Source organism: Panthera pardus, unplaced genomic scaffold, assembly GCF_024362965.1.
Source record: "Panthera pardus isolate Hobbes unplaced genomic scaffold, ASM2436296v1 HiC_scaffold_17, whole genome shotgun sequence".
Lineage (NCBI taxonomy): Eukaryota > Metazoa > Chordata > Mammalia > Carnivora > Felidae > Panthera > Panthera pardus.
Window position 1 is genome coordinate 75687874 of NW_026526732.1, and position 25488 is coordinate 75713361.

At 37.4% G+C, this 25488-nt stretch overlaps 1 protein-coding gene across 4 annotated transcripts in view; it reads left to right on the top strand.

Moving 5' to 3' along the window:
• CEP162 (centrosomal protein 162) overlaps positions 1 to 25488 on the top strand; it is a 114174-nt gene that overhangs the window by 61720 nt on the left and 26966 nt on the right. For 2 of the 4 annotated variants that reach the window (XM_019442772.2, XM_019442777.2), the window contains 7 exons: positions 4384 to 4510; positions 5716 to 5879; positions 6868 to 6972; positions 14379 to 14591; positions 18128 to 18780; positions 22612 to 22753; positions 25028 to 25126. In XM_019442772.2, coding sequence (XP_019298317.2) covers positions 4384 to 4510; positions 5716 to 5879; positions 6868 to 6972; positions 14379 to 14591; positions 18128 to 18780; positions 22612 to 22753; positions 25028 to 25126 — 1503 coding nt within the window. The remainder of the gene's footprint in view (positions 1 to 4383; positions 4511 to 5715; positions 5880 to 6867; positions 6973 to 14378; positions 14592 to 18127; positions 18781 to 22611; positions 22754 to 25027; positions 25127 to 25488) is intronic. The other 2 variants (XM_053904675.1, XM_053904676.1) reach the window with 2 other exon arrangements.

Below are 25488 nucleotides of genomic sequence, written 5' to 3' on the forward strand. Positions count from 1 at the left end.
ACTCAGATTTCAAAGAGCCATATCCTTCAGTATAACAGTGGACTAGGAAAAAAATCCACCCACCTTCACAAGGGGCTAAGATGTCAAGAAGCTTTTCTTGTAAGAAGTTTCTGTCTTAACTTGATTGGTCAATATAATGTCATCCGTCTGCCTTCATTTGTGTTATACTATTTGAATTGACACTACCTGCAAGGGTTAGTAATGCTCAGACTGAAAAAAAACAAAACCAAACCATATAATGTGGTCCTGAGTCAGTGAGAACCTCCGGTGTGTCTAGAAGAAACAAATGCAGAAAGCTCTTAGAAGTATACAACCTTAACCCAGCTTACACAGTATTTCTACAGATAAAAACCTGCTGATGATATGCTCACAATGCAAAATTATGAAAACATGGAGAAACTATCCACAATCGCACAATGATTTAATAAACAGTTTTTGAACCTCAATAGAATTATTGGATAAACATATAAATAGACTAAAAATGGAGAATATCAGATATATGAAATGCTAAAATATATTTAAATATATTATGGCTGAGAATTTCCCAGAAATAATAAAAAAAAAGATGAATTCTCAAATTTAGGAAACCCAGTGATTCCTGCTCAGGATAAAGTAAAAATCACCATCTAGGCCCCTGATGGTGAAACTACCAAAGGCAGGAAAAACCTAAAAAGAAATTAACAACAACAAAAAAAAGAGTGTTAGTTTAAGATAATAGTAAAAACTTTGAGGATTTTTTTATTTCTGAAAATACTGTAAGATTGAATGTAAATATACCTATTATTTTCATTTGCTATGGTATTCTGGGTTTAGATGGTTTTAGAGCAAATTTTCATACTGGGATAAATCTATAATATTCACATTGAGTATACTTGTGTAAAGTCTAATTCGTACCTTAAAAATTAATAGCAATTATTGAGTTGGTTCTCTATAAAGCATAGATAGAAGCATAGTGAAAGCAAAGGTTCTGAGCTCTTTCTTTTTAGTATCCCAAGGTAGGAAGAAGAATGAAGCTGGCCACAACTTACTCACTGAGTCGTCCTTTATGAAGTACCTGCCACGTGCCAGGCACTCATTCTGGCATTGTAATACAATAGGTAAACAAGACAGGCACAAACCTTGCTCACTAGGACATGTATTCCAGCAGGGAAGACAGACAGTAAGGTAACAAATAAAGCAATATACATAGCAATTTGTGCTTTGAAGAATATTAAAATAGAGAATAAGGGTGCGTGGGGCAGAGAGTAAGGCACCAGTCAATAGTGCTCTAGGAGATACTCTGAAAAAGTTTTGTCAGAGTTGAGAGCTAAAGAGAAGCAGCAGCCACTGGACAAAGATGGAGCCTCCCAACCAGGAGAAAAGCATAAACCTTGCATCAGGAAGGGGCTTGTTACTTTCCAGAGTCAGAGACCTCTGAGACAGAAGTGGGTGAGCAAGGACAAGGCCAGAGAGGCAGGCAAAGACCCTCTCTGAATGTCTGCATTGTAATTTACAAGAGAATGATAGTACTTGCCAGCCACAAACCCTGTGCCCACAGGATTGACCTGGGACATTACTGACCTTCTTCAGGGTGAGAAGTCTCAGTCCCTGGAAGGATGCAAGCATGGAGTATCGTTTGTTTAAGTGTCAAATGTTTAACTGAACTCAAGATGTTTAAAGTTCCTTTGAATTCTAAAACTCTGTAAGTCCATTTAGTACACTCCACTGGAGAGCTTTTCTAAATGATTGAACTAATTAAACAGAAGGTAGTTGCAGAAAGATGCCTGAGCATTCAAATACTTGAAACTCAGTGCTCTCCTGAAAAGACATCTACAGAGGATCACAAAGAAGATTGAACAATGAAATTATGCCATTAAATCTGTGATGCAGTTAGAAACCAGGATTATACAGTGCTTTAATGAATGGATTTATTTTCTTCACAAGACTGCATTTGGGATTATAAAATAGGGAGATACAGAATTTGTTTTATTTTGAAATGTAATTACACCAAGTGTACTTCTGTGACTCCAAGAGCTTTTTTTTTTTTTTTTTTTTTTTTTGTTTTAGCAGTTATGAGTTCAGTCCAATAAACATTTATTGAGTACCAGCTGTGTGGTTAGTGCTGTAAAGTATACAGGTATTAGTAGTAAGTCAGTCTTAGTCTCCATAGAGTTCTCAGCCTAATAACAAGAAGAGGTATGTACACAAATCAATATCATATGACACAGTAATAAATACTATACTAGAGGTACAACACAAGTTTATGGGAGCACAGAGGAAGGGATTATCAGGAATAGCCTCATTTGAACTGTGCTTTGAAGGATTAAGTATGATTGTGTCAAGATGAATGGGAGCTATTGAGAGTAGTGTTGAATGTAAGGCATATTTAGCATTCAGTCAACCTTTTTTATGTGCCAAGCATTTTTTTTAATGTATTTTTTCATGCAAAAATGAGTAAAATCTCTGCTTTCAAGTAAACATATGTCAGGTGGTAGTGATAAGTTCTGTGACAAGAAAATAAAGCAACATACTCGGGGGTTAGGATGAAAGTTTTTGTTTTAGAAAAAGTAATCAGGAAAGATCCTCCTGGGGTTTCATTTGGGCAGAAATCCTGATGAAGTAAAAGAGTGAGCCACCTGGCTATCTGGGAGCAGAGCACTAAAGGCAGAGGAAACAGTAAGTGCAAACACCTTGGAGTGAGAGTGTGCTGGTTATGTTCAAATAACAGCTAGAAGTCCCTGATGCTGGACTGGAGTGGGAAGAGGAAGATTTATAGTAGATATGCTCAGAGGCATGGGCAGGGCTGGGTTACATGACACTGAACATCATGGTAAGGACTTTGGATTTATCCTGAGAGGAATGGGAGCCACCAGAGAATTTCAGACAGAGGAGAAAAACTCACCATCTCTTTAAAACAATTCCTGTCTTGAATAGAGAGTTCATGAAAGTATCCACACATATGTGGTCAATCCAAGACAGAGGAGGCAAGAATGTATAATAGAGAAAGGATAATCTGTTCAATAAATGGTATTGGGAAAACTGGACAGATACATACCAAAGAATGAAAGTGGACTACTGTCTTATACCATATATAAAAATAAATTCAAAATGGAGTAAAGACTTGAATATAGGACCTGAGACCATAAAAGTCCCAAAAGAAACCATAGACAATAAGCTCTTGGACATTGATCTTAGCTTTTTTTTCAAACCAGTTGCCTCAGGCAAAGCCAACAAAATCTAAAACAAATGGGATTATATCAAACTAAAAAGCACAGTGAAGGAAGCCATAAACAAAATGAAAAGGCAGTCTACAGAATGGAAGAAGATACTCGTAAGTGATATATCTGATAAGATATTAATATCCAAAATATATGAAGGATTTATACAAATTAATATCAAAAACACAAATAACATGATTAATAACAGCCAGAGGACTTGAGTAGACATTTTTCCAAAGGTATAGAAATGACCAGCAGACACATGAAAGTATGCTGAACATCTCTAATCATCAGGGAAATGCAAGTCAAAACCACAATGAGATATTACCTCACACCTGTCAGGTTCACTATTGTCAAAAAGACAAAAAATAACAAGTGTTGGTGAGGTTGTGGAGAAAAGGGAACCCTCATATACTGTTGGTGGGAATGTAAATTGGTGCAGCCAATATAGAAAACAAAATGAAGGATTCTCAAAAAATCAAAAATAGAACTGTATGATCCAGTAATTCCACTTCTGGGTATTAATCCAAAGAAGACAGAAACATCAATCTGAAGAGATAATCACCCCTATGTTCCTTCCAGCATAAAATACCCAAGATATGGAAGCAATGTAAGCATCCAGTGATAGATAAACACACTGGACATTACTTAGCCGTAAAAAAGGATGAGATCTTGTCATTTGTGACAGCATGGGTGGATCTAGAGGGTATTGTGCTAAGTGAAATAAGAAGAAAACAAATACCATATGATTTCATTTATATGTGACATAAACGAGACTCATAGGTACAGGGAACAAACTGTTGGTTACCAGAAGCAGTGGTGGGGAGATTGGAGGGCAGGTGAAATAGGTAAAGGGGATTAAGAGGTATAAACTACTAGTTATAAAATAAGACACATGGATATAATATACAGCATAGGGGATATAGCCAATAATATTGTAATAATTTTGTGTGATGACACATCATAACTTATGACACATCCTTGACTTATTGTGGGGATTATTTCATAATGTATACAAATAACAAATCACCATGATGCACACCTGAAACTAATAGGATATTTATTGTATATATGTATTTATAAAAAATATGTATGAGTATTTATGATAGGTGGGGTGAAAGAGAGCCTATGCCACAACTTTTTGCGTCCAGAAATAATTTGCTTTTGTAATTCTATGAATATCAAGAAAGAAAAAAACTGTTTATTGGAAGACATCAAAAGACTGAAGCAAGACAAACAAGCCCTTGAAGTAGACTTGGAAAAAATGAAGAAAGAGAGAGACCAAGCCAAAGATCAGATTGCTTATGCCACAGGTAAAACACTGAGCTTAAACAGTTTACCTTTATACTCGTAACTGTTCTAATCTTGAATTTAAGTAATAGCAGTTGCTATTACTACTCAAGGAATAAAAATCCTACTTCTTGAAGTATATTGTAGTTTTAGAAACTTTAAAAAAAAGTTATTAATAGGTGGGTTAGTTGCTTTTGGCAGGACTAATTGCAGGATCAGAGAATATCAAGGATTGTTTTGAATTTGTGGCATATTATGTCTATTCATTTTCATGTCTGTGACCTTCCTGAGGGTATGGTCTGCCTTTTTATCCCTGGGTCTGAAACAAAGGCTCTTAAGTATTTGCCAAATGAACAAATAACACTACACCTATGTTTATAGAAAACGCAAGGATAAATGTGACATTCCCCATCAGGGAAAACACGGGAAAATAAGAATGCAGAAAAGTTTAATATTGAAAAAAAATACAAATAACATGAGACATGGTACTAAATAGGGATTTCAGGGAAGAGTAGCATTTGAGCCGGGTCCTGACAGATTGAAAGACTCAGAAGTGAAGGAATGAAGGGAGGTTGCTGGAGTGTGCTTGCTTCATGAGCATATATCGAGTGCACCTGTGGATTGGAGTTTAGGATGACAGAACACAGGACTAGAAAAGTAGATCGGAAGAGTCCTTGTAAGATCTCTCCACTGTGATACCATGATCTTCACTGTGAGATATACACCACCTGTTTGTTAGAAAATTATATTTAGTCTCCTCATCTGTAAAATAGAATAATAATAATAATACCCATCATATGTTTGTTGTGTTAAATGAAATCCTGTATGGAAACTCTCTAATGTTTCCCATTGCAATTTATTAATATAGTTATAGGGATGCTTCATGTTTATTATCTCTTGGATCCAACATTTATTGTCCCATGGAAATGACTTTGCTTTTATTATGAAAGTCAGTGGGAAAACAATTGATTTATCAAAAAAAAATTATACACAGCCAACTTTGCTATGAATTTGAGGAGTTGGACTATGAACACAATGTTCATCTCTCTTTATTAACAGATTAAACTGGATACTGCCTTGCCAAGACTAATTTTTTTTTTTGCCTATTATTTTTTCATAATGCTTTCATTAGATTGGCATTGGTTTCTATGTAATTTAATTTATTTCCATATTTTGGGAAATTATAATCAAGTTCAGGAGTTCATCTTATAGGAGTTTCATCCTATAGGTGAAAAATTATATGAAATAAAAATTCTAGAAGAAACACATAAACAAGAAATCAGTCGCCTGCAAAAAAGATTACAATGGTATGCTGAAAATCAGGAACTTCTGGATAAAGATGCATTTCGGCTTAAAGAAGCAAATGAAGAAATTGAGAAGCTCAAACTTGCGGTAATAAGATCATTTGAGAATGTATTTCTGTAGATGTACCCTATTCAACAATTAGTTCTTCTTAGCCTTGTAAGTGTGATTAAATCAGTACTATAAACTCTGCCAATTAAAATAGATGGTTTGGGTTTGCTCATAGATGTGTAGTCTGTTTTAGAATAGACTGAGAATAAATCCAAGCTCCTTATCACAACCTGTCAGGTCCCTGTATGGTCTGAACCCTGCCTGCCTGTCTCTCCAGCCTCATCTGTATCACACTCCACAAGTCACTGTCCTGCAGCCACATCAAAACTCTCTCTGATTCTTGAACATGCCAAGCTTGTTCCACCGGTTGCCTTCATCTCGATTACTCTGGCCTACGTTCTTCCATGTCTCACTCCTCATTCAAGTCTCAGCTCCAAATTCTCCTTAGAAAGACCTTCCCTGGTCTTGTAATCTAATGGAGCTACCAATCCTGCCCTCTTCTGACCCTTTCACTCTATTTTCTTCTTTTTTTTAAGTGTTTGTTTATTTTGAGAGAGAGAGAAAGAGAGAGAGCATGCACATGCAGGCATGTGCACAAATGGGAAGAAGAGAGAGGGAGGGAGAGAGAGAATCCCAAGCAGGCTTCACACTACCAGCACAGAGCCCATCGCAGGGCTCAGTCTCATGAACCTGAGATTATGACCTGAGCAGAAATCAAGAGTTGGATGCTTAACCGACTGAGCCACCCAGGCGCCCCTGTTTTATTTTCTTCATAGCATGTGTCACTCTCTGAAGTTATTTTATTTACTTGTTGATTTACTTTATTAGCTTATCATGTGTCTCCTCCATCAGAGTGCAAGCCCTGTTAAAGCGGGGACCTGGCTTATCTTGTTTGCCCTCCGTGTCTCCAGCACAGCACCCTATCTGGGAATTAATAAATGAATGAATGACCTACCATTATGCTTCTTTCCTGGTGTTTCTCTGGTATGTTTTAAATATGCTTAACAGGTTCTTTACTTATTGACAGGTTGAGAAACTGAAAGCTGAATCTGGAAATCCATGTATTCAGCAGAAGATACGTTTAAAAGAGAAAGCAGCTGATGCCAAAAAAATTCAAGACCTAGAGCGACAAGTATGTGTTCAGGGTAAATTTTCATTAGGGCATTTTTTATACAGAGAATTTTTGTTTTCTGCTATTTCAGTAGTTCCTACAAAACATAGTCAACCTGAAAATTCTTACTTTTATTCATTTATTTTAATATAGAACTGCCCTCTAAATATTCTTTATATATAATATTTAAAGTGACAGCCATAAAAGTAGTAAACATCATTTTGTACAACTTGTGGCTTTATACATGAAGAATTTTTAGGCTGCTGTGCCTCATTTGATGGTAGACCTATGGGTGAAAGGTTATTTTCATTCCAGCTCTATTACACATCTAGAAAGAAGGAAGCAGCATTTTAAAACTCTGGGTATAGAATTAGGATTCCTTCTCCTCATAAAAGTTTGGTGAGAGAGGAGTACAGGAAAGGAGACTTTTAAATTGGGAACATGTTAGAAGTGCTTGAGAAGTGTTGCAAACACCCTGGAAATAAATGGAACATTTAGCCTTCCAAAAAGCTCCGTCATTTTGAGTTCTTGCTCACCGTCAAGCTTAGAAGTATTCATTTTATGGTCAGTGTAGCTGGGAGACCTTTTCAAAAATTATGTAGTAATGCTTATTAGGATAAAGATTTTTTTCATTAAAGTAGTCATATGTGGGGTGGAATATTAACTTTTTCCTTTTGTTTTTAAAACTCTGTAATTTAGCATTTGTATTCATAACTCAATTATTAAAACGAAAGAAGGATTTCCAGCCCTGTGCATAAGGGAGCATAATTCTATAGTCAAGTCATGACACTTAAATATACAGTTACTATTCCATCACAAACCCAAAACTGTGAGGTCATCACTGGGCTCAGTATTACCCCAGTTTTCTGAGAGAAGGAAAACTAAAAAATTAGCTTTTTGTTCCTTTTACAGGACCTGTTCTTATAGTAAAAGGTATGGTCGGTAACTTGGCTTAGTAGCCAGGAGAGGAATAGGACAGAGGTATTTTAAAGAGTTAGAAGTATTCTGAAATAACTATAGTACAGGATTGCTTGCCTATTTTTCAGTGCTTTTGATTTAGATTAGCTAATGTAGACGAAGCCATCCAGAATTGTGAGAGAGAAAAGACCAAAGCAACTACTTCCCTATTTGATGACTTTAAGAGAAATAATTTAGAAAGTTATTTTATTTACTTGTTGATTTACTTTATTAGTTTCTCTCCTCCATTGGAGTACAAGTGCTGTTAAAGCAGGGATCTGGCTTATCTTGTTTGCCTTCTGTATCTCCAGTGCAGCGCCATATCTGGGAATTAATAAATGAATGCAGAACTAAATGTAACAGAGTGAAAACAAATGAAGCATGCTTAAAAGCAAAATTAAGACTTGAAATGGTAAATCATATTGACTAGAAATATAGCACTGAATACAAATTATCTTCCTCTTTTATTAATGTTTTCATTAAGGGGTGCCTGGGTGGCTCAGTTGGTTAAGTACAAACTTCGGCTCAGGTCATGATCTCATGGTTTGAGTTTGAGCCCCATGTCAGGCTCTGTTCTGACTGCTCAGACCCTGGAGCCTGCTTCAGATCCTGTGTCTCCCTCTCTTTCTGCCCGTCCCCCACTCACACTCTCTCTCTCTCTCAAAAATAAAAAAATAGGGGCGCCTGGGTGGCTCAGTCGGTTGAGCGACCGACTTCAGCTCAGGTCATGACCTCGCGGTCTGTGCTGACAGCTCAGAGCCTGGAACCTGCTTTGGATTCTGTGTCCCCCTCTCTCTCTGCCCCTCCCCTGCTCATGCTCTGTCTCTCTCTCTCTCTCTCTCTCTCAACAATAAATAAACATTAAAAAATTAAAAAAATAAATAAATAAAAATTTAAAAATGCTTTTGTTAAAAAATGTATTGGCTTACCATTTTAGACTATATCTTTCTAAAATATTGTTTATTAATATTTTATATAGTTTACTGTGTGTACATTTCAGATCTTACTCTGTTCCCATGAACATTTCCATCCTAATGATTTTAAACCTTACTATATATTTATTGTTTTAATGTTTATTTATTTTTGAGAGAGAGAAGAAGAGAGAGTGGGGAGGGGCAGAAAGGGAGGAAGAGAGAATCCCAAGCAGGCTCTATGCCATCAGCACAGAGCCTAACAAGGGGCTCAAACTCACAAACTGTGAGATCATGACCTGAGGCAAAGTCAGAGGCTTAACCGACTGAGCCACCCAGGCGCCCCTAAACCTTAATATATATTTTAAAGTAAAGGTATATCACAGTGTATTCAGAATCATTTTGGAGCCATATTCTGAAATAGGTTAATTCTAGAATAAAATATCTCATTTTCTAAATAGTTCATAATTAAAAATGGGGCCAATTAATTAGATGCCTGTTATAATGAAAATTTCAGATTATGTGCAATTTTTAATTCATACTTTTATTTAATGGAATATTCCATAGTTTAATTTCCAATGAGAATTTTTGAAAAAGCAGTTACTTTTGTGTATGACAGCCACACTGGTATCAGTGACCAGCATTTACTCATATCAATGACCGAAGAAAAATATTAAAAAGCAAAATTAAAGAAAATTAAAGTAAAATCTAATTTTCCCCAAAAATGTAATAAGCACTTCAAGATATCAAAATTATGTTGAAATATTTCTTAAAATTTTAAGTAAATGCATTAATTATAAATATGTTAAAACATTCTTTTTTTTTTCTTTTATTTTTACATTCAAGTTAGCATATAGTGCAATAATGATTTCAGGAGTAGAATCCAGTGATTCATCACCTACATATAACACCAAGTGCTCATCCCGACTGTCTTCCTTAACTGTTGCCCATTTAGCCCATCCACCCACCCATAACCTCTCCAACAACCCTCAGTTTTTTCTCTATATTTAAAAGTCTCTTAAAAACATTCATTTTTTAAAAATCTAGCTCTTCTCTTTTCAATATACATTTTGTATATGTGTATGTATGTATCTTTGTATGCTTAGATCTACTTCAAATAACTAGATTTTTAATACCAGAGAAAGCAAAACTTTGAAAATGTCACAATTGAAGTTATCGATATTTGTATCTGGATATATTTCAATTTATGGTGCATATATGAAAGTGCAAGCAGTCTTCATGACTGGAAATATTTACTATAAATGTTGTAAATAAACAATATTCAATGCCTAACATGAACAATATTCAAGTTATATATAGGATTTTAAGTACCAGCAATGCATCTTGCCTTAGGGGGTGTAGTTTTTGAGACCAGATCATAATAAAAGCCAACATTATCAAGCCCTCGCTGTATACTGGGTGTTCTGCTAAGCACTTTACCAAGATAAATGTCATTTGATCCTCACTTAAGTGTGCCAATGCCATGAAATTGGTATTGTCATTCCCATTTTACCAGTGAGGCAAAAGAAATGTAGATTGAGGAGTAGACACAGGTCATAAAGCTGGTGGCACAATCTGAACTCCAAACAAGCTCTAACCAGTGCACTAGACTGCCTCTCAGGTTTTATTTTATTTTATTGTATGCTCAGAGGTAGAAAACTATTCAATAAAGAATTTACTATTTTAATATATGTTTTTCAAACACATCTAAACTGTAATTTAACAAAAACAGATATAAACATATGTACATGTATAATATCAAGCTCTAATTTCTGTAGACCCTGGTACAGTTCTTTCTCACAAAAAGACCATAAAATATGTTATTGCTTATTAGACTAAATGAAAAGTAGTGTTTTGTGAAGACTTCATTAAATATCATCTAACCCTCCTTGCTTTCTAATTGAAAGAAGTAACTGTAATTTTAAAAATAGATTAAACTTGGGGCGCCTTGGTGCCTCAGTCGGTTAGACGTATGACTTTGGCTCAGGTCATGATCTCAGAGTTTGTGAGTTTGAGCCCCGTGTCGGGCTCTGTGCTGACAGCTCAGAGCCTGGAGCCTGCTTCAGATTCTGTGTCTCTCTCTCTCTCTCTGCCCTCCCCTGCTCATGCTCTGTCTCTCTATCTCTCCGTCTCTCTCTCAAAAAATAAACCATACCAACACAACAGAAATAAAAGCAATAATAAGAGAATATTATGAGCAATTACATGCCAACAAAATGGGTAATCTGGAAGAAATGGACAAATTCCTAGAAACATATACACTACCAAAACTGAAACAGGAAGAAATAGAAAATTTGAACAGACCCATAACCAGGAAGGAAATTGAATTAGTAATCAAAAATCTGCCAAAAAACAAGAGTCCATGGCCAGAGGGCTTTCCAGGCGAATTCTACCAAACATGTAAGGAAGAGTTAACACCTATTCTCTTGAAACTGTTCCAAAAAATAGAAATGGAAGGAAAACTTCCAAACTCTTTTTACGAAGCCAGCATTACCTTGATTCCAAAACCAGACAGAGACCACACTAGAAAGGAGAACTATAGACCAGTTTCCCTGATGAACATGGATGCAAAAATCCTCAACAAGATATTAGCCAACCGGATCCAAAAATACATTTAAAAAATTATTCATCACGACCAAGTGGGATTTATACCTGGGATGCAGGGCTGGTTCAATATCTGCAAAACAATTAATGTGATTCATCACATCAATAAAAGAAAGGACAAGAACCATATGATCCTCTCAGTTGATGCAGAGAAAGCATTTGACAAAATACAGCATCCTTTCTTGATAAAAACCCCCAAGAAAGTAGGGATAAAAGGAGCATACTTCGAGATCATAAAAGCCATATATGAATGACCCAATGCTAATATCATCCTCAATGGGGAAAAATTGAGAGCTTTCCCCCTAAGGTCAGGAGCAAGACAGGGATGTCCGCTCTCACCACTGTTATTCAACATAGTATTGGAAGTCTTAGCCTCTGCAATCAGACAACACAAAGAAATAAAAGGCATCCAGATCAGCCAGGAGGAGGTCAAACTTTCACTCTTTGCAGATGACATGATACTCTATATGGAAAACCCAAAAGATTCCATCAAAAGACTGCTAGAATTGATTCATGAATTCAGCAAAGTTGCAGGATATAAAATCAATGCACAGAAATTGGTTGCATTCCTATACACCAACAATGAAGCGACAGAAAGAGAAATCAAGGAATCGATCCCATTTACAGTTGCACAAAAAACTGTAAAATTCCTAGGAATAAATCTAACCAAAGAGGTGAAAAATCTACACACTGAAAACTATAGAAAGCTTATGAGAGAAATTGAAGAAGACACAAAAATTGGAAAAAGATTCCAGGCTCTTGGATAGGAAGAACAAATATTGCTAAAATGTCAATACTACCCAAAGCAATCTACATATTCAGTGCAATCCCTATCAAAGTAACACCAGCATTCTTCACAGAGCTAGAACAAACAATTCTAAAATTTGTATGGAACCAGAAAAGACCCTGAATAGCCAAAGCGATCTTGAAAAAGAAAACCAAAGCAGGAGGCATCATAATCCCAGACTTCAAGCTATACTACAAAGCTGTAATCATCAAGACAGTATGGTACTGGCACAAGAACAGACACTCAGATCAATGGAACAGAATAGAGAACCCAGAAATAGACCCACAAACGTATGGCCAACTAATCTTTGACAAAGCAGGAGAGACTATCCAATGGAATAAAGACAGTCTCTTCAGCAAGTGGTGCTGGGAAAACTGGACAGCGACATGCAGAAGAATGAACCTGGACCACTTTCTTACACCATACACAAAAATAAATTCAAAATGGATGAAAGACCTCAATGTAAGACAGGAAGCCATCAAAATCCTCAAGGAGAAAGCAGACAAAAACCTCTTTGATCTTGGCCACAGCAACTCCTTACTCAACATATCTCCAGAGGCAAGGGAAACAAAAGCAAAAATGAACTATTGGGACCTCATCAAAATAAAAAGCTTCTGCACAGCGAAGTTAACAATCAGCAAAACTAAAAGGCAACCAACAGAATGGGAGAAGGTATTTGCAAATGACATAGCAGATAAAGGGGTAGTATCCACAATCTGTAAAGAACTTACCAAACTCAACACCCAAAAAACAAATAATCCAGTGAAGAAATGGGCAAAAGACATGAATTGACACTTCTCCAAAGAAGACTTCCAGATGGCCAACTGACACATGAAAAAATGCTCAACATCACTCATCATCAGGGAAATACAAATCAAAATCACAGTGAGATAACACCTCACACCTGTCAGAATGGCCAACATTAACAACTCAGGCAACAACAGATGTTGGCGAGGATGCAGAGAAAGGAGAACCCTTTTACTCTGCTGGTGGGAATGCAAGCTGGTGCATCCACTCTGGAAAACAGTATGGAGGTTCCTCAAAAAACTAAAAATAGAACTACCCTACGACCCAGCAATTACACTACTAGGCATTTATCCACGGGATACAGGTGTGCTGTTTCGAAGGGACACATGCACCCCCATGTTTATAGCAGCACTATCAACAATAACCAAAGAATGGAAAGAGCCCAAATGTCCATCGATGGATGAATGGATAAAGAAGATGTGGTATATATAGATACAATGAAGTATTACTTGGCAATCAAAAAGAATGAAATCTTGCCATTTGCAACGATGTGGATGGAACTGGAGGGTATTATGCTAAGTGAAATTAGTCAGGGAAAGACAAAAATCGTATGACTTCACTCATATGAGGACTTTAAGAGACAAAGCAGATGAACATAAGGGAAGGGAAACAAAAATAATATAAAAACAGGGAGGGGGACAAAACAAAAGAGACTCATAAATATGGAGAACAAACTGAGGGTTACTGGAGGGGTTGTGGGATGGGGGGATGGGCTAAATGGGTAAGGGGCCCTAAGGAATCTACTCCTGAAATCATTGTTGCACTATATGCTAACTAATTCGGATGTAAAGTTTAAAAAATAAAAAAAAAATAAACACTTAAAAACTTAAAAAAAAAAACTTCAGTTGGAGGGGGACATTTGTAGGAGGGTTGGGGTAGGGTGGAGATTGTTGCACATAGGGGCAGGTGCTTAGGAAGCTGTGTGTTTATTGTACAAATTCTGTACATTCATATGCAGATGTCATTTTTCAATCAATAGATAGTATAAATACAATCATCAAAGGGAGTCTGTGGGAAAAAGGGAAGGGAAAAAGCTTTCTCTTCAGAAATATTGGGTATTACTAGTACAGTAGAAAGTCCCAAGATCTGTTTCGGATAAATGTAAGAGGATTTCTGTAAATTAACCAGTAACCAGTACTAAATTAGACATTAAACTACAGGGTTTTAAAATCAGATAATCTAGGGATGTAAAATTTGAAATTAATCTGTGTTTCTGTGCATATGATTCAGTCTTGTGATATGATATAAACGTCTCTTTGAAATCTAGACATGACTGATAGAGCATAATCTAAATTTATACATGAAACTGCTTAATTTTAATATATTTGTGATCTTACATATATGCAAAAATATTTTAATAGGTTAAGGAAATGGAAGGAATTCTAAAGAGAAGATATCCCAATTCTTTACCTGCTTTAATACTGGCTGCATCAGCAGCTGGTGATACAGTGGATAGAAATACAGTGGACTTTATGGAGAAAAGGATAAAAAAACTAGAGGCTGATTTGGAGGGCAAAGATGAAGAAGCAAAGAAAAGCCTTCGTACCATGGAACAACAGTTCCAGAAGATGAAGGTGGGTGCCATCTAGCCATGGACATGGGGCTCAGATCTCAAGGTTTCAGTATTGTGGGAGCTGGGCACTTCTTAGGTCTCATTTTAACAAATAATTTTAAACATCCTTCCCTGTAAAACCTTTACCATGCATGTCAGTAGATACAAAAGAAATCTAGACCCATCCTATCTTTTTTGCTCTTCTTTATCTACTTTTCTTTTTATTTCAAGCATAGAAAATCAAGCACAGTGTTCCTCTCAGTGATGCTAGAATTAGTGGTAATTAAGTTATGAAAAGGCAAAGTAAAACATGTCTGGTGTATATTCAGCATAAAATGTTTTTTTAGTTACCATGGGTAAAAATACTTTTTTGAGGGATGCCTGGGTGGTTCAGTAGGTTAAGCAGCCCTCTCTTGATTTTGGCTCAAGTCATGATCTCAAGGTTCATGAGATCAAGCCCCATGTTGGGATCTTGCACTGTGGTGTGGAGCCTGCTTGGGATTCTCTCCCTCTCTCTCTCCCTCCCCCCCCCTCCCCCCCCGCCTCTCCTATCCCTGTTTGTGCATGTGCTCTCTCTCTCAAATAAACATTAAAAAAAAAAAAAAAAAGAAAATACTTTCCTGAAATTTCCCTAGACAAGGGGGAGGAAATGAGACAGAAGAATATCTTTGGAGTAGAGCAGGGAGCAGGGCAATGTTGGTTGAAAATGTCTTACTTTCTGAGTTTTTTAATCCTTTGTGAGGAATGAATCAGAAAATACAAGTAGTAGGATGACCAAGTATGAAAGAAGATGTGATATTTAATTTACTTTAAAAAATTTGTTTAGCACACAGTTTCTGCAGTAATTCTTGCTAGATGCTTTCACGAACATTTTAGTTCATCCTGCATCATCCTTCCAATCACCAGTGAGAAACAGATATTGCTACTCTGCTTCACAGATGAGGGAACGGATGTTCACAATTTAACTTCTTGCCTGAGGTGCTATTGCTGGTGAGTGACAGAGGCCTCAAATCCACAGGCCACAGATTTCTATCTTGAGAGAAGCAACAGATGATAGAATATTAGATTCCAGAAACAGTAAAAGGTTGAAAACCTGGAAGTACATTGGCCTGCTAGGTAACTTAAGGTCATGTCAAGGAAGTTGGCTTTACTTTATTTCATACTCTTTCAAATCTCTCAGCCCCCTACCTGGTTTTCTTTGTTCTCCTGTCCTAAATTCCAAGGCGTACTTCTCTTTTAACTACCCTCTTTTCAACCATACTTACCTCCCTTACCTTCTGCTCCAGCTCACTCATCTCTTCCTCTGCCCCTCCTCTCACACAGATCTGTGTTTGTGAGGAGGTGGCATAGTTGAGAGAGGAGAGCTGTCACGGGTGTCTAGGTGTCTGATCCTGGGAATTTGCTCGGTGCTACTTGGCAGTCCTCTTGCTGTGACTGATCAGTTTCTTCCATTCCCCTAAACACTCACCACAGACCTCCTTCCATCAGGTTCATGTGACCCCCACACCACCTTTAGCAGACTGCCTCCTATCCGTAGGAGACTGTGGCATGATGGAAAACACACAGGCTTTCTAGGGTCAGACCAACCTCCAGTCCCCAGACCGGACTTTGCGCTAGTTACTTTACCCTCTGAGCCTCTGTCTCCTCATATGTAAGAGGAGTTGTTATCTACAACTGACTTATTGCCAAGTATGCCACTTTTTCTCCTGAATTTTTTTCAATTCCTCTGTTCCTTTTCATCACCGTGTTACTCGGCTGCCATCATTAAGAAACAATGACCTGGATAACTATTGTAATCTCCTGACTAGTTTACACATACCCACATCACTCCATCCTCTAATCAGCTCTTGCTGCTAAAGCCAAAATTATATTTTCATATCTGTGTCTTTTACACATACACACACCCCTACCTTTATTTATATCCCTCAATAACTTCCTGTTCCTCTTAGGTTAAATAAATGGCTTAATCCATGTATAGCCACACCCCTCTTGCTGTCCAGTGTGTTCTCACACTCTGCTTTCTCATCCAGTCATATGTGTTTCTCCTACTTGCCATGTTTCCTGCAGCCACAGAAGTTTGTACACTTACCTCTGACTGGTATGCTCTGCCCACTTCTTTCAGTTGAGATAGATGTTCCTGCCCTTTAGCTCTTAATCCAAGCATTGCTACCCCAGTGAAACCTTTGTGGACTCCCTGGTAGACAAATTATCTTATAGGCACTTTCCATGCACTTCTCCATTTTGTCTACCATGTTCACAGCTGTTTCGATTGGATCATGAGTAATCTCTCTCCCCATCTAGCTTCTGGAATTTGTGATGGCTGGAACTGTTCTGCTTTTACTCACCATTGTGTTCCATCATTCAAGACACAGAGTAGATGTTAAAATATTTTAATTAGTTAGTCCTTAATTCATAGGATATTGGGAGGATTGAGTGGCAAAATATATGTAAACAGCCCTACTGCCTTATGTGGAGTATAGCAAACATTCAATAAATGATTATAGTAATTACAGCTACTATTAACATTCCAGTGACCACATAGAGGCTAGAATTCCAACCCTCTACCTGATTTTTATATATCTAAATCTCTTCACCCTGATTTTTCTCTTTTTGTGCTTCCTTAGCCCATCCCATTCCTGTCTCTGCTCACTCTTTATCACTTCTTCCTTTCATTCTGGCTCCCAATACACACCAAGCATTAGATTGCCTTTGCAGGTGTTCTTCCTACTTCCGTAATGTCCCTGCTTCCACTTATCCCCAAATTTACATTCCTCTCTCAAGCCCAAACCTAAATGTGCTCCCTCTATTCACTCTTCCCCCTTCTCTCAGGCACACAGGGGGAGCCTCGTCCTCTTTGCACCATATTCATAGGCCCATTATCACAGTTATCATAGGACACTGAAATTTTCCATCGCTCTCCTGACCAGGCTATAAACTGTTTGAAGGCATGAGCTGGACTTCTTTATCTCTAGAATCTGGTACAGTGCCTGGCACACAGCGGTAGCTCAATAAATATTCATTGAATGAATGAACACTGTTGTGCCCCCTCTGCAGAGTAACCTACTTAGGCTATTTTGTTTATAATAATAAAGCTGCAGTGTGACAAATCCAAGCTGACTTACTCCCTATGAGATTCCTAAATTGATACTAGCAAGTTGAAAACGGGCTATCTCTTAAAGATTTCAGCGCCCCCAATATCTTTCCCTGTTTATCCTCAGAGTATAGTTTGTCAGTTTGCATAGTGAAAGGTACACAATAATAGGTTTGATTGTGATACTTAAAATAAATTTTGGGGTGTAGAGGAATGTGTTATATAACGTTTATAAAGCAACACGCTAATTATGAAATTATACAACATATTGAGAACATATAACGTTATGCTCTTTAAAGATTAGGACTTCAGCCCATTGGACTGACTCAGGGAACAGAGCTAGAAGCATCAGAACATGTAATGAATGCCTGAATAAAGGAATAGGTAGGACCTAGTAGAATGCTGGGCTTTGGGAACAAGTGACATGCTTAGCAGTGGTTTGACGTTACATGGATTCCTTTCTGCAGATCCAGTATGAACAGAGACTAGAGGAGCAGGAGCAGCTACTTGCCTGCAAATTGAAGGAAGCACCCCAGAACCAGCCTGACAGCTCCTCCAGGGTTGAAGCACTAGAGAAGGAGCTCGACGACATCAAGGAAGCCCATCAAATCACTGTAAGAAACCTTGAAGCTGAAATAGACATTCTTAAACATCAGAATGCTGAATTGGAACTCAAGAAAAACGATAAAGATGGTAACGATTTCCAGTCTATAGAATTCCAGGTAGAACAGGCTCATGCTAAAGCTAAACTGGTGCGACTCAACGAGGAGCTGGCTGCGAAGGGGAGAGAAATACAAGACCTTTCAAAAACTGTGGAGAGGCTCCAGAAGGAGAGAAGGATGATGCTGTCTAATCAGAACTCTAAGGGTAGAGAGGAAGTGACTGCAAAAAGGGGGAAGAAAGATGGTTTGCATTCAGGTAAAGGAAGTGCTAACGCATTCCCTGGAACCCTGGATGGCAAGCGTTACCAACCACACACTTTTACTGATTCCCATGTTTCAGAGGTTTTACAAGAAAACTTCAAATTGAAAAATGAACTGGAGAGATTAATTGTGGAGAGGAATGAGCTGAAGATGAAATCTGAAGCAGCAGTGACCCAATTTGAAAATTCCATGAAAAGGTAAAATGTGAATTTGTAAATATATGGGGATATAAAAAGATAAAAATGCCAAAATTATAAGATAGATTTCCTCTAGATTATCAATTTTACCCTCAACTGAATTCATCACCAAATTTTATGAAGTTGTACTGCATTGCTAAGCATAGATCTCTTTCAGAGTAGGATCCTCTACCTGTTGAAGGCCAAATCCTGATAAGCCTGAATCTCTGTGTCAGCCCAAACCATGTGCTTGGGCTGACTGATCTTGTCTTTCTGCAGTTTTCCAGATGGTGTTAATAAGCTGACCCACTGGGACTTCTTATAAATGAATGTCATCATTTATGACTGCCATGGGAAGACTGCAGAAAACTGCTATTATAAAACTAGCTGACATTCTAAGAGGAAAGATCCTCTTTTCCAAAATAACTCTTAAAGTTAATCTAGTGATCACATCCATTCATGCCTTAAAGAACTTTTGTGCTCATTCCTTCTCAGAATCACCAGGTACTGTCTACTGTCTTTCCTCTGAGCCTTCTAACATGCTCAGATCTTTTTGTCCATCATCAAACCAAGTCTCTACTCATCTTTCTGTCAGGAACACTTTTCCACAAGTAGCGTCTTATTTGCAACTCACTTCCTCTTAACCGGGACTCTTATCCTCAGCACTCTTTTAAATGTGATCTCTCAGTAGTGCTCTTTCCTGGTCCAGTGGTGTTTTCTCCATTTTCATTCTCCTTGACATTGTTCTTTCTTGAAATGGCTTCCTCCCATAACCTCCATGACTCACACTAGGGAGTGTGACTAGTGCGCCTCTCCTGTACCTTTAACCGACTCCTGACTCTTCTTTCTCCTTCCACAAAAACCAGACTTCTACCAGGGTTTATTTTCAACTTTCTGTTTATTCTCTGTTCTTTATCCATTGCTAAATTCATGTATTCTTATGGCTTCTATGAACCACAAACCCGATTTACTTTCCAAGGCTGTTTTCTTCCCTGAGCTCAGATGTTAAATCTACTGGGGTTTTTTGGATTATTCCTCTTGGACTCAGTAGTATCTCAAATTTTATTCCTTTTTTTACCTATAAACTAGCTCCCCTCACAGCTTCCCCATCTCCATCTAGCACCATATTTTTTCAGTTGTCAAGTCCAGCTTTTACCTCCTTTATTTCTTGGGCTCACAGTTTATGGGGGTGCTTCCTTATAAATAGGTCTCCTTTCACTTTCTACCTTACTGTAGTGCAGCCTTACTTGCTTTACTACCGCATCCCACCCTAATCTCCCTGATTTTTGTTTCTGTCTCCCCTAATCATTTTGCTTAAAAACCATTAATATTCTTAAATATCCCTGTATTTGAGTTACTCTGCCCTCCACTGAATCCCAGCTTCCTGAAGTATCACGACTAACTTACTCCATGTGGCTTCTCAAGTGCCATCACCATTACAAGACTTCTGTGTGGGCCTTAGTTGCTGAAGGTCTTTACTACATTTTGCTCATTCATGTTTCAAGTGCTACCTCTTCCACAAAATATCTCCTAGAGCCTCTCAGGAAATTTCCTGCTCTCACTTCCAACTCCTCCATAACTTATATACCGTGTGCCAGTATTGAATATCAAGAAAGCACTAATCAGACAATGCCTGGTAACTCCTTGAGAACTGAGTTAGATTATACTTCTTTGCAATGTGGTAAAGGAGCAGAGTGAGCATAGCAAGCACCGGACAAATGCTTATTGAATGATGGGCAGCTGTGTCTGAATGCTTCCATATTGAAACCTTGTGTTTTTAGTTCTCAATGTGATAATAAAAATAAAGCTATTAGGAAAGAATTGCATTCTTTCCTAGAAAAAATTGAAATTTATCCTATAAATTTTCCTATATATAATTTATAATTTTTTAGTATTGCTTAATCTGTTTTTCAGGCAGCTCTGGGCCTGATAAGTAAAGAATATAACCTTTCCTAATCCCAGATTTAGGCCAGTGGGGTATTTTGTTTGTTGGTTTGGTTTTTTTTTTACTTCAGTTGTGTCATAAGTGCTTTAGATTTTTATGCTTTTCCATACTGTTTCCATGAATAAATGTTCATATAGTCAAATGAGCAACTGATAAATTTGTTTATAGCAACAGTGAGTCACTAAATATCTGCTTTGAATAAAATCCTATCATTTTTTGGGGTGCGTGGGTAGCTCAGTCAGTTGAGCATTTGACTTCAGCTCAGGTCATGATCTCACAGTTTGTGGGTTCGAGCCCCACATTGGGCTCTGTGCTGAACACTTGCTCAGAGCCTGGAGCCTGCTTCAGATTCTGTGCCTTGTTCTATCTCTCTCCCCCTCCCCCACTCACGCTCTGTCTCACTCTGTCTCTCAAAAATCAATAAATGTAAAATTAAAAAAAATTTTTTTAAATCCTATCATTTTTTAATAACTTTTCCAATAAGAAAGAAAATGTTTATCTGTAAGAAATGTATTGTCTTTATCAGAACTTTACCATTTATTAAATATACCATTTATTAATTAAACTGCCTTTTAATGCATAAATTTTGTCACACAAATCAGTAGTCTCTCACATTTAATAATCCAGACTAATCAGGTGCAAATTACACTGGGTCCTAAAGAATTACTGTAAACATTATTTTGTTTACCTGACATGGCAGCTAGCCCTGGAGTCATATGTGCGGAGCACACACTGGTGAACATTGCCTAGAGAAAAAGAAATTGGAAATTCTAAAAGGAACTGTGACTACCCAGATTAAGAATCTGGGCAAAAAATCTGAGTTTATCTTAAAGATAAAATGTTTGTGGTGCCTGGGTGGCTCAGTCAGTTAAGTGGCTGACTTCAGGTCAGGTCATGCTCGCACAGTTTGTGAGTTCAAGCCTCACATCAGGCTCTGTGCTGATAGCTCAGAGCCTGGAGCCTGCTTCAGATTCTCTCTCTCTCTCTCTCTCTCTCTCTCTCTCTCTCTCAAAAATAAATAAACATTGGGGCGCCTGGGTAGCTCAGTCAGTTAAGTGTCCAATTTCAGCTCAGGTCGTGATCTCACGGTTCGTGAGTTCGAGCCCCGCGTCCGGCTCTGGGCTGACAGCTCAGAGCCTGGAGCCCACTTCAGATTCTGTGCCTCCCTCTGTCTGCCCCTCCGCTGCTTGCACTCTGTCTCTCACATTGTCTCAAAAATAAATAAACATTAAAAATAAATAAACAAACATTTAAAAATAATAATAGGGGTGCCTGGGTGGCTCTGTCGGTTGAGCTTCTGACTTTGGCTCAGGTCATGATCTCACAGTCCGTGAATTCAAGTCCCGCATCAGGCTCTGTGCTGACAGCTCAGAGCCTGGAGCCTGCTTCAGATTCTGTCTCCTTCTCTCTCTGCCCCTCCCCCACTTGTGCTCTCTGTCTCTCAAAAATTAATAAATGTAAAAAAAATTTTTTTTTAATAAAAAAGTAAACAAAAGAAGATAAAATATTAGGCCCTTGCTTTAAATCCAGACAGAACATTTAGAACCTTCCATTCTCTCAGAAAGTACAGCCCCAGGCTAGGGAGCCAGTGGAAGGCCCAGATTTTGAGGTCTAACACTGTGCTGGGCTTGAACCCCAGCTCTGCAACTTCCTAATCTGAACTCCAGAGACATCACTCTTTCCAAAACTCAACTCTGCCCTTATAAAATTCAGTAAATAATAGTGAGCTCATGGTGTGGTTGTAATAACTCACAAGCAATAATGTATAAAGCACCTGACAAAGTGCAGTAAGTCATGGTGTTCTTTCCCTATGCCTCTTTAATTTCCAAGCTTCCTGCACTATTTTTATGCTAACTCTGAATTGAAGAGCTGTTTTTATGTGTGATTTTGTTTGATTTGCTCTACAGGGTCAAGGAAGATACTGCAGCACACATTGCATCTCTCAAAGCATCTCATCAGAGGGAAGTAGAGAAACTCCTTTGCCAAAATGCAGTAGAAAATTCTTCTTCCAAAGTGGCTGAACTAAATCGTAAAATAGCAACTCAAGAGGTAGACAACTTTATCAATCTTTCCTTGGCTTTAAAATTATTTTTTTCAGGACTGTTAACAGAACATTTAACTTCACTTTTTAGTAGAAATGAGAAAATATTGACTTGATTTTTTTTAGTAGGAGAGGATGCCGTTACCATTTAACTATTCTACTTTAAAACTATTCTCTCGAAATAAGTGGTTTCACAGTTTTGTCCCTGTATTTCTCAAATAGTTCTTCTCCTAAGTCATTTGTAACAAATGGTAGAAGTATGGTCAATCACATTTTGTGGTTGAGAACTGAGTACTTGAACTTGAATGTTCAATCATTTCCCTCTACCCAAGTCCCAGCTGACAAGTAATTATCCTAGTCATTCTCTTGCCCATTTATCTTTCATTCATTAAACAAATAATGATTCGGGGTCTATAGACAATGAAGCACTAGGGATAAAATAATGAACAGAGATATGCACACAGCTTGTAGCCATTATGAAACAGTCTTCTTAGAATTATGACAGAATATGCTGAAAGCTTATCCACATTTCTTTAAAAAAGTGTATCTTCCTTTTTGGTTAGTGTGTATATCTTCAAGGAATATCTATGATTATCTACTGTGATGGTAGCAAGTTGAAAAAACAGCATTAAAATAGAATTTGTATCTGCAACTTACTTTCAAATGGTGTATCCCAGGAAAAGAAAGAAAAATAAGGCAAATATGGCAAAAATGTTAGCAGTTGGTAAATCAAATTAAAGAATATAGGTCCACTGTGTTCTTTTCTCTAGGTTTTAATTTTTAAAAACAAGCTGAGGGAGAAATACTTCAAGAAACAGTTATCTTACCATTATTTCTCCCTTTAATAATCATTTAATAGTATCTTGATTAAAAACAAATTGCTCAACTAAGAAGTTTAAGTATGGACTGGGTATTAGATATGAGATTATTGTAAATTTTTTAGGCATAAAAATGTTGTTGGGTGGCTTAGCCAGTTAAGCATCCAACTCTTGATTTGGGCTCAGGTCATGATCTCATGGGGTCGAGCCCCAAATTGAGTTCTGCACTGAGTGTGGGATTCATTCTCTCCTTTTCTCTCTGCCTCTCCTACTCATGGATGTGCGTGCACACACACACACACACACACACACACACACACACACACACACACACTTTCTCTCTCAAAATAAATAAACATTAAAGAAAATGCTGTTGTGGTTTTGTGAGATGTCCTTGTAAGAAGATGCATGTTGAAGCATTTGGGGTATTTTAGTGTGAAATGAGGTCTGTAATTTAAATTCAAACAAAGAATTTTGACTCTTTTAATATTTCAATGAGAAAGTGCTTTTTATTTATTTTTTTAACATTTATTTATTTTTGAGAGAGAGAGGGAGCGAGCATGAGTGGGGGAGGGGCAGAAAGAGGGAGAGACACAGAATCCGACGCAGGCTCCAGGCTCTGAGCTGTCAGCACAGAACCCATGAACAGCGACATCATGACCTGAGCCCAAGTCGGACGCTTATAGCCAACTGAGCCACCCAATCTTTGTACAGCAGTTGCAGATAACTTCTCTGGCTTTTTTCCCCATAGGAGTAGGGTGTCAGTGGGCAGTATAAACATTATATCAAGTTATTATATATTATGTAGTTGGGAGAGGTGGGAAAAGTAGTGTCATTATGCCATAGTGCCTGCCCTAAGTGTTACTTTCCCAGAGTTCTAAATGTAATATTGTAAATTATAAGTTAAATGGAAGTCAGCATAGCCTGATGGTAAAAACAGTAAAAGTATTAGAGGTAATAGATGCATATTTTCCTAAGTTTTAAGATCCTTGATGAAAGTATCTATTTCAGGTTGCCAAAAAAATATAAGCATGATATTTATTTCATGCTTATTAATAGGCTTGTGCTATTATTCTACTTAATCACAAAGTGATAAAGACAGTATTGGCTATCTTCAAAATGCTTAGACTTTACAGAGGTTTATTTTAAAAGGTATTTTTCAGGCCTTCAGAAGAAAAGTATTAGAGATAAAGAAGCCAAGTAGTTACACAGCCATTATTTGTCATACATGTGATACTTTCCATTAAATATTGAAAGAAAATAATGAATGTATTCAATCAGCTTAATTTATTCAATGAACTTGATTCCTGTGACATTTTATTTTTGTTAGAATTTGGTAATTTAAAAATATTAGGATTTTTTTTTTTTGCTACAAAAACACGTCATTAGTTGGTTTTCTGATATTTTTCAAATAATGTTTGAGAAGAGTTCTATTAACTCAGTACTTCTAACATAATTTCATAGGTACTTCTAAAACATTTCCAAAATCAAGTTAACGAACTGCAGGGTAAACAGGAGTCTCTGGTAGTTTCTCAAGTTCGAGAAGAAATCTTACAGAAAGAGGTAAGAAGTAACAAAAATATTGTACTAAAAAGCTGTTTCTTAGCCATTTCAATCATATTCTTATTTTTGTATTAATTTTTGTTAACTTAGATGTATAAATGGAAATAACCTGAAAGTTATCACATCAAAAAAGTAATAACTTGTTTATGGTAAGTCTGCTTTGCCCAGGTGAAACTCTTCAATGCGTAAATAAGTTTCTTATATATTTGTATTTGATTTTGAGATTTTTCTGGGCAGTGGGGAAATAGGGAGAGGGGCATTTGGTTCTTTTGATTGTTTTAGGAGGAAAAATTGGATGGTTAAGGTCATTTTTGTATTAAGTACTTGATACTGTTAAGAAATAACTAAAGTAGTCATTACAG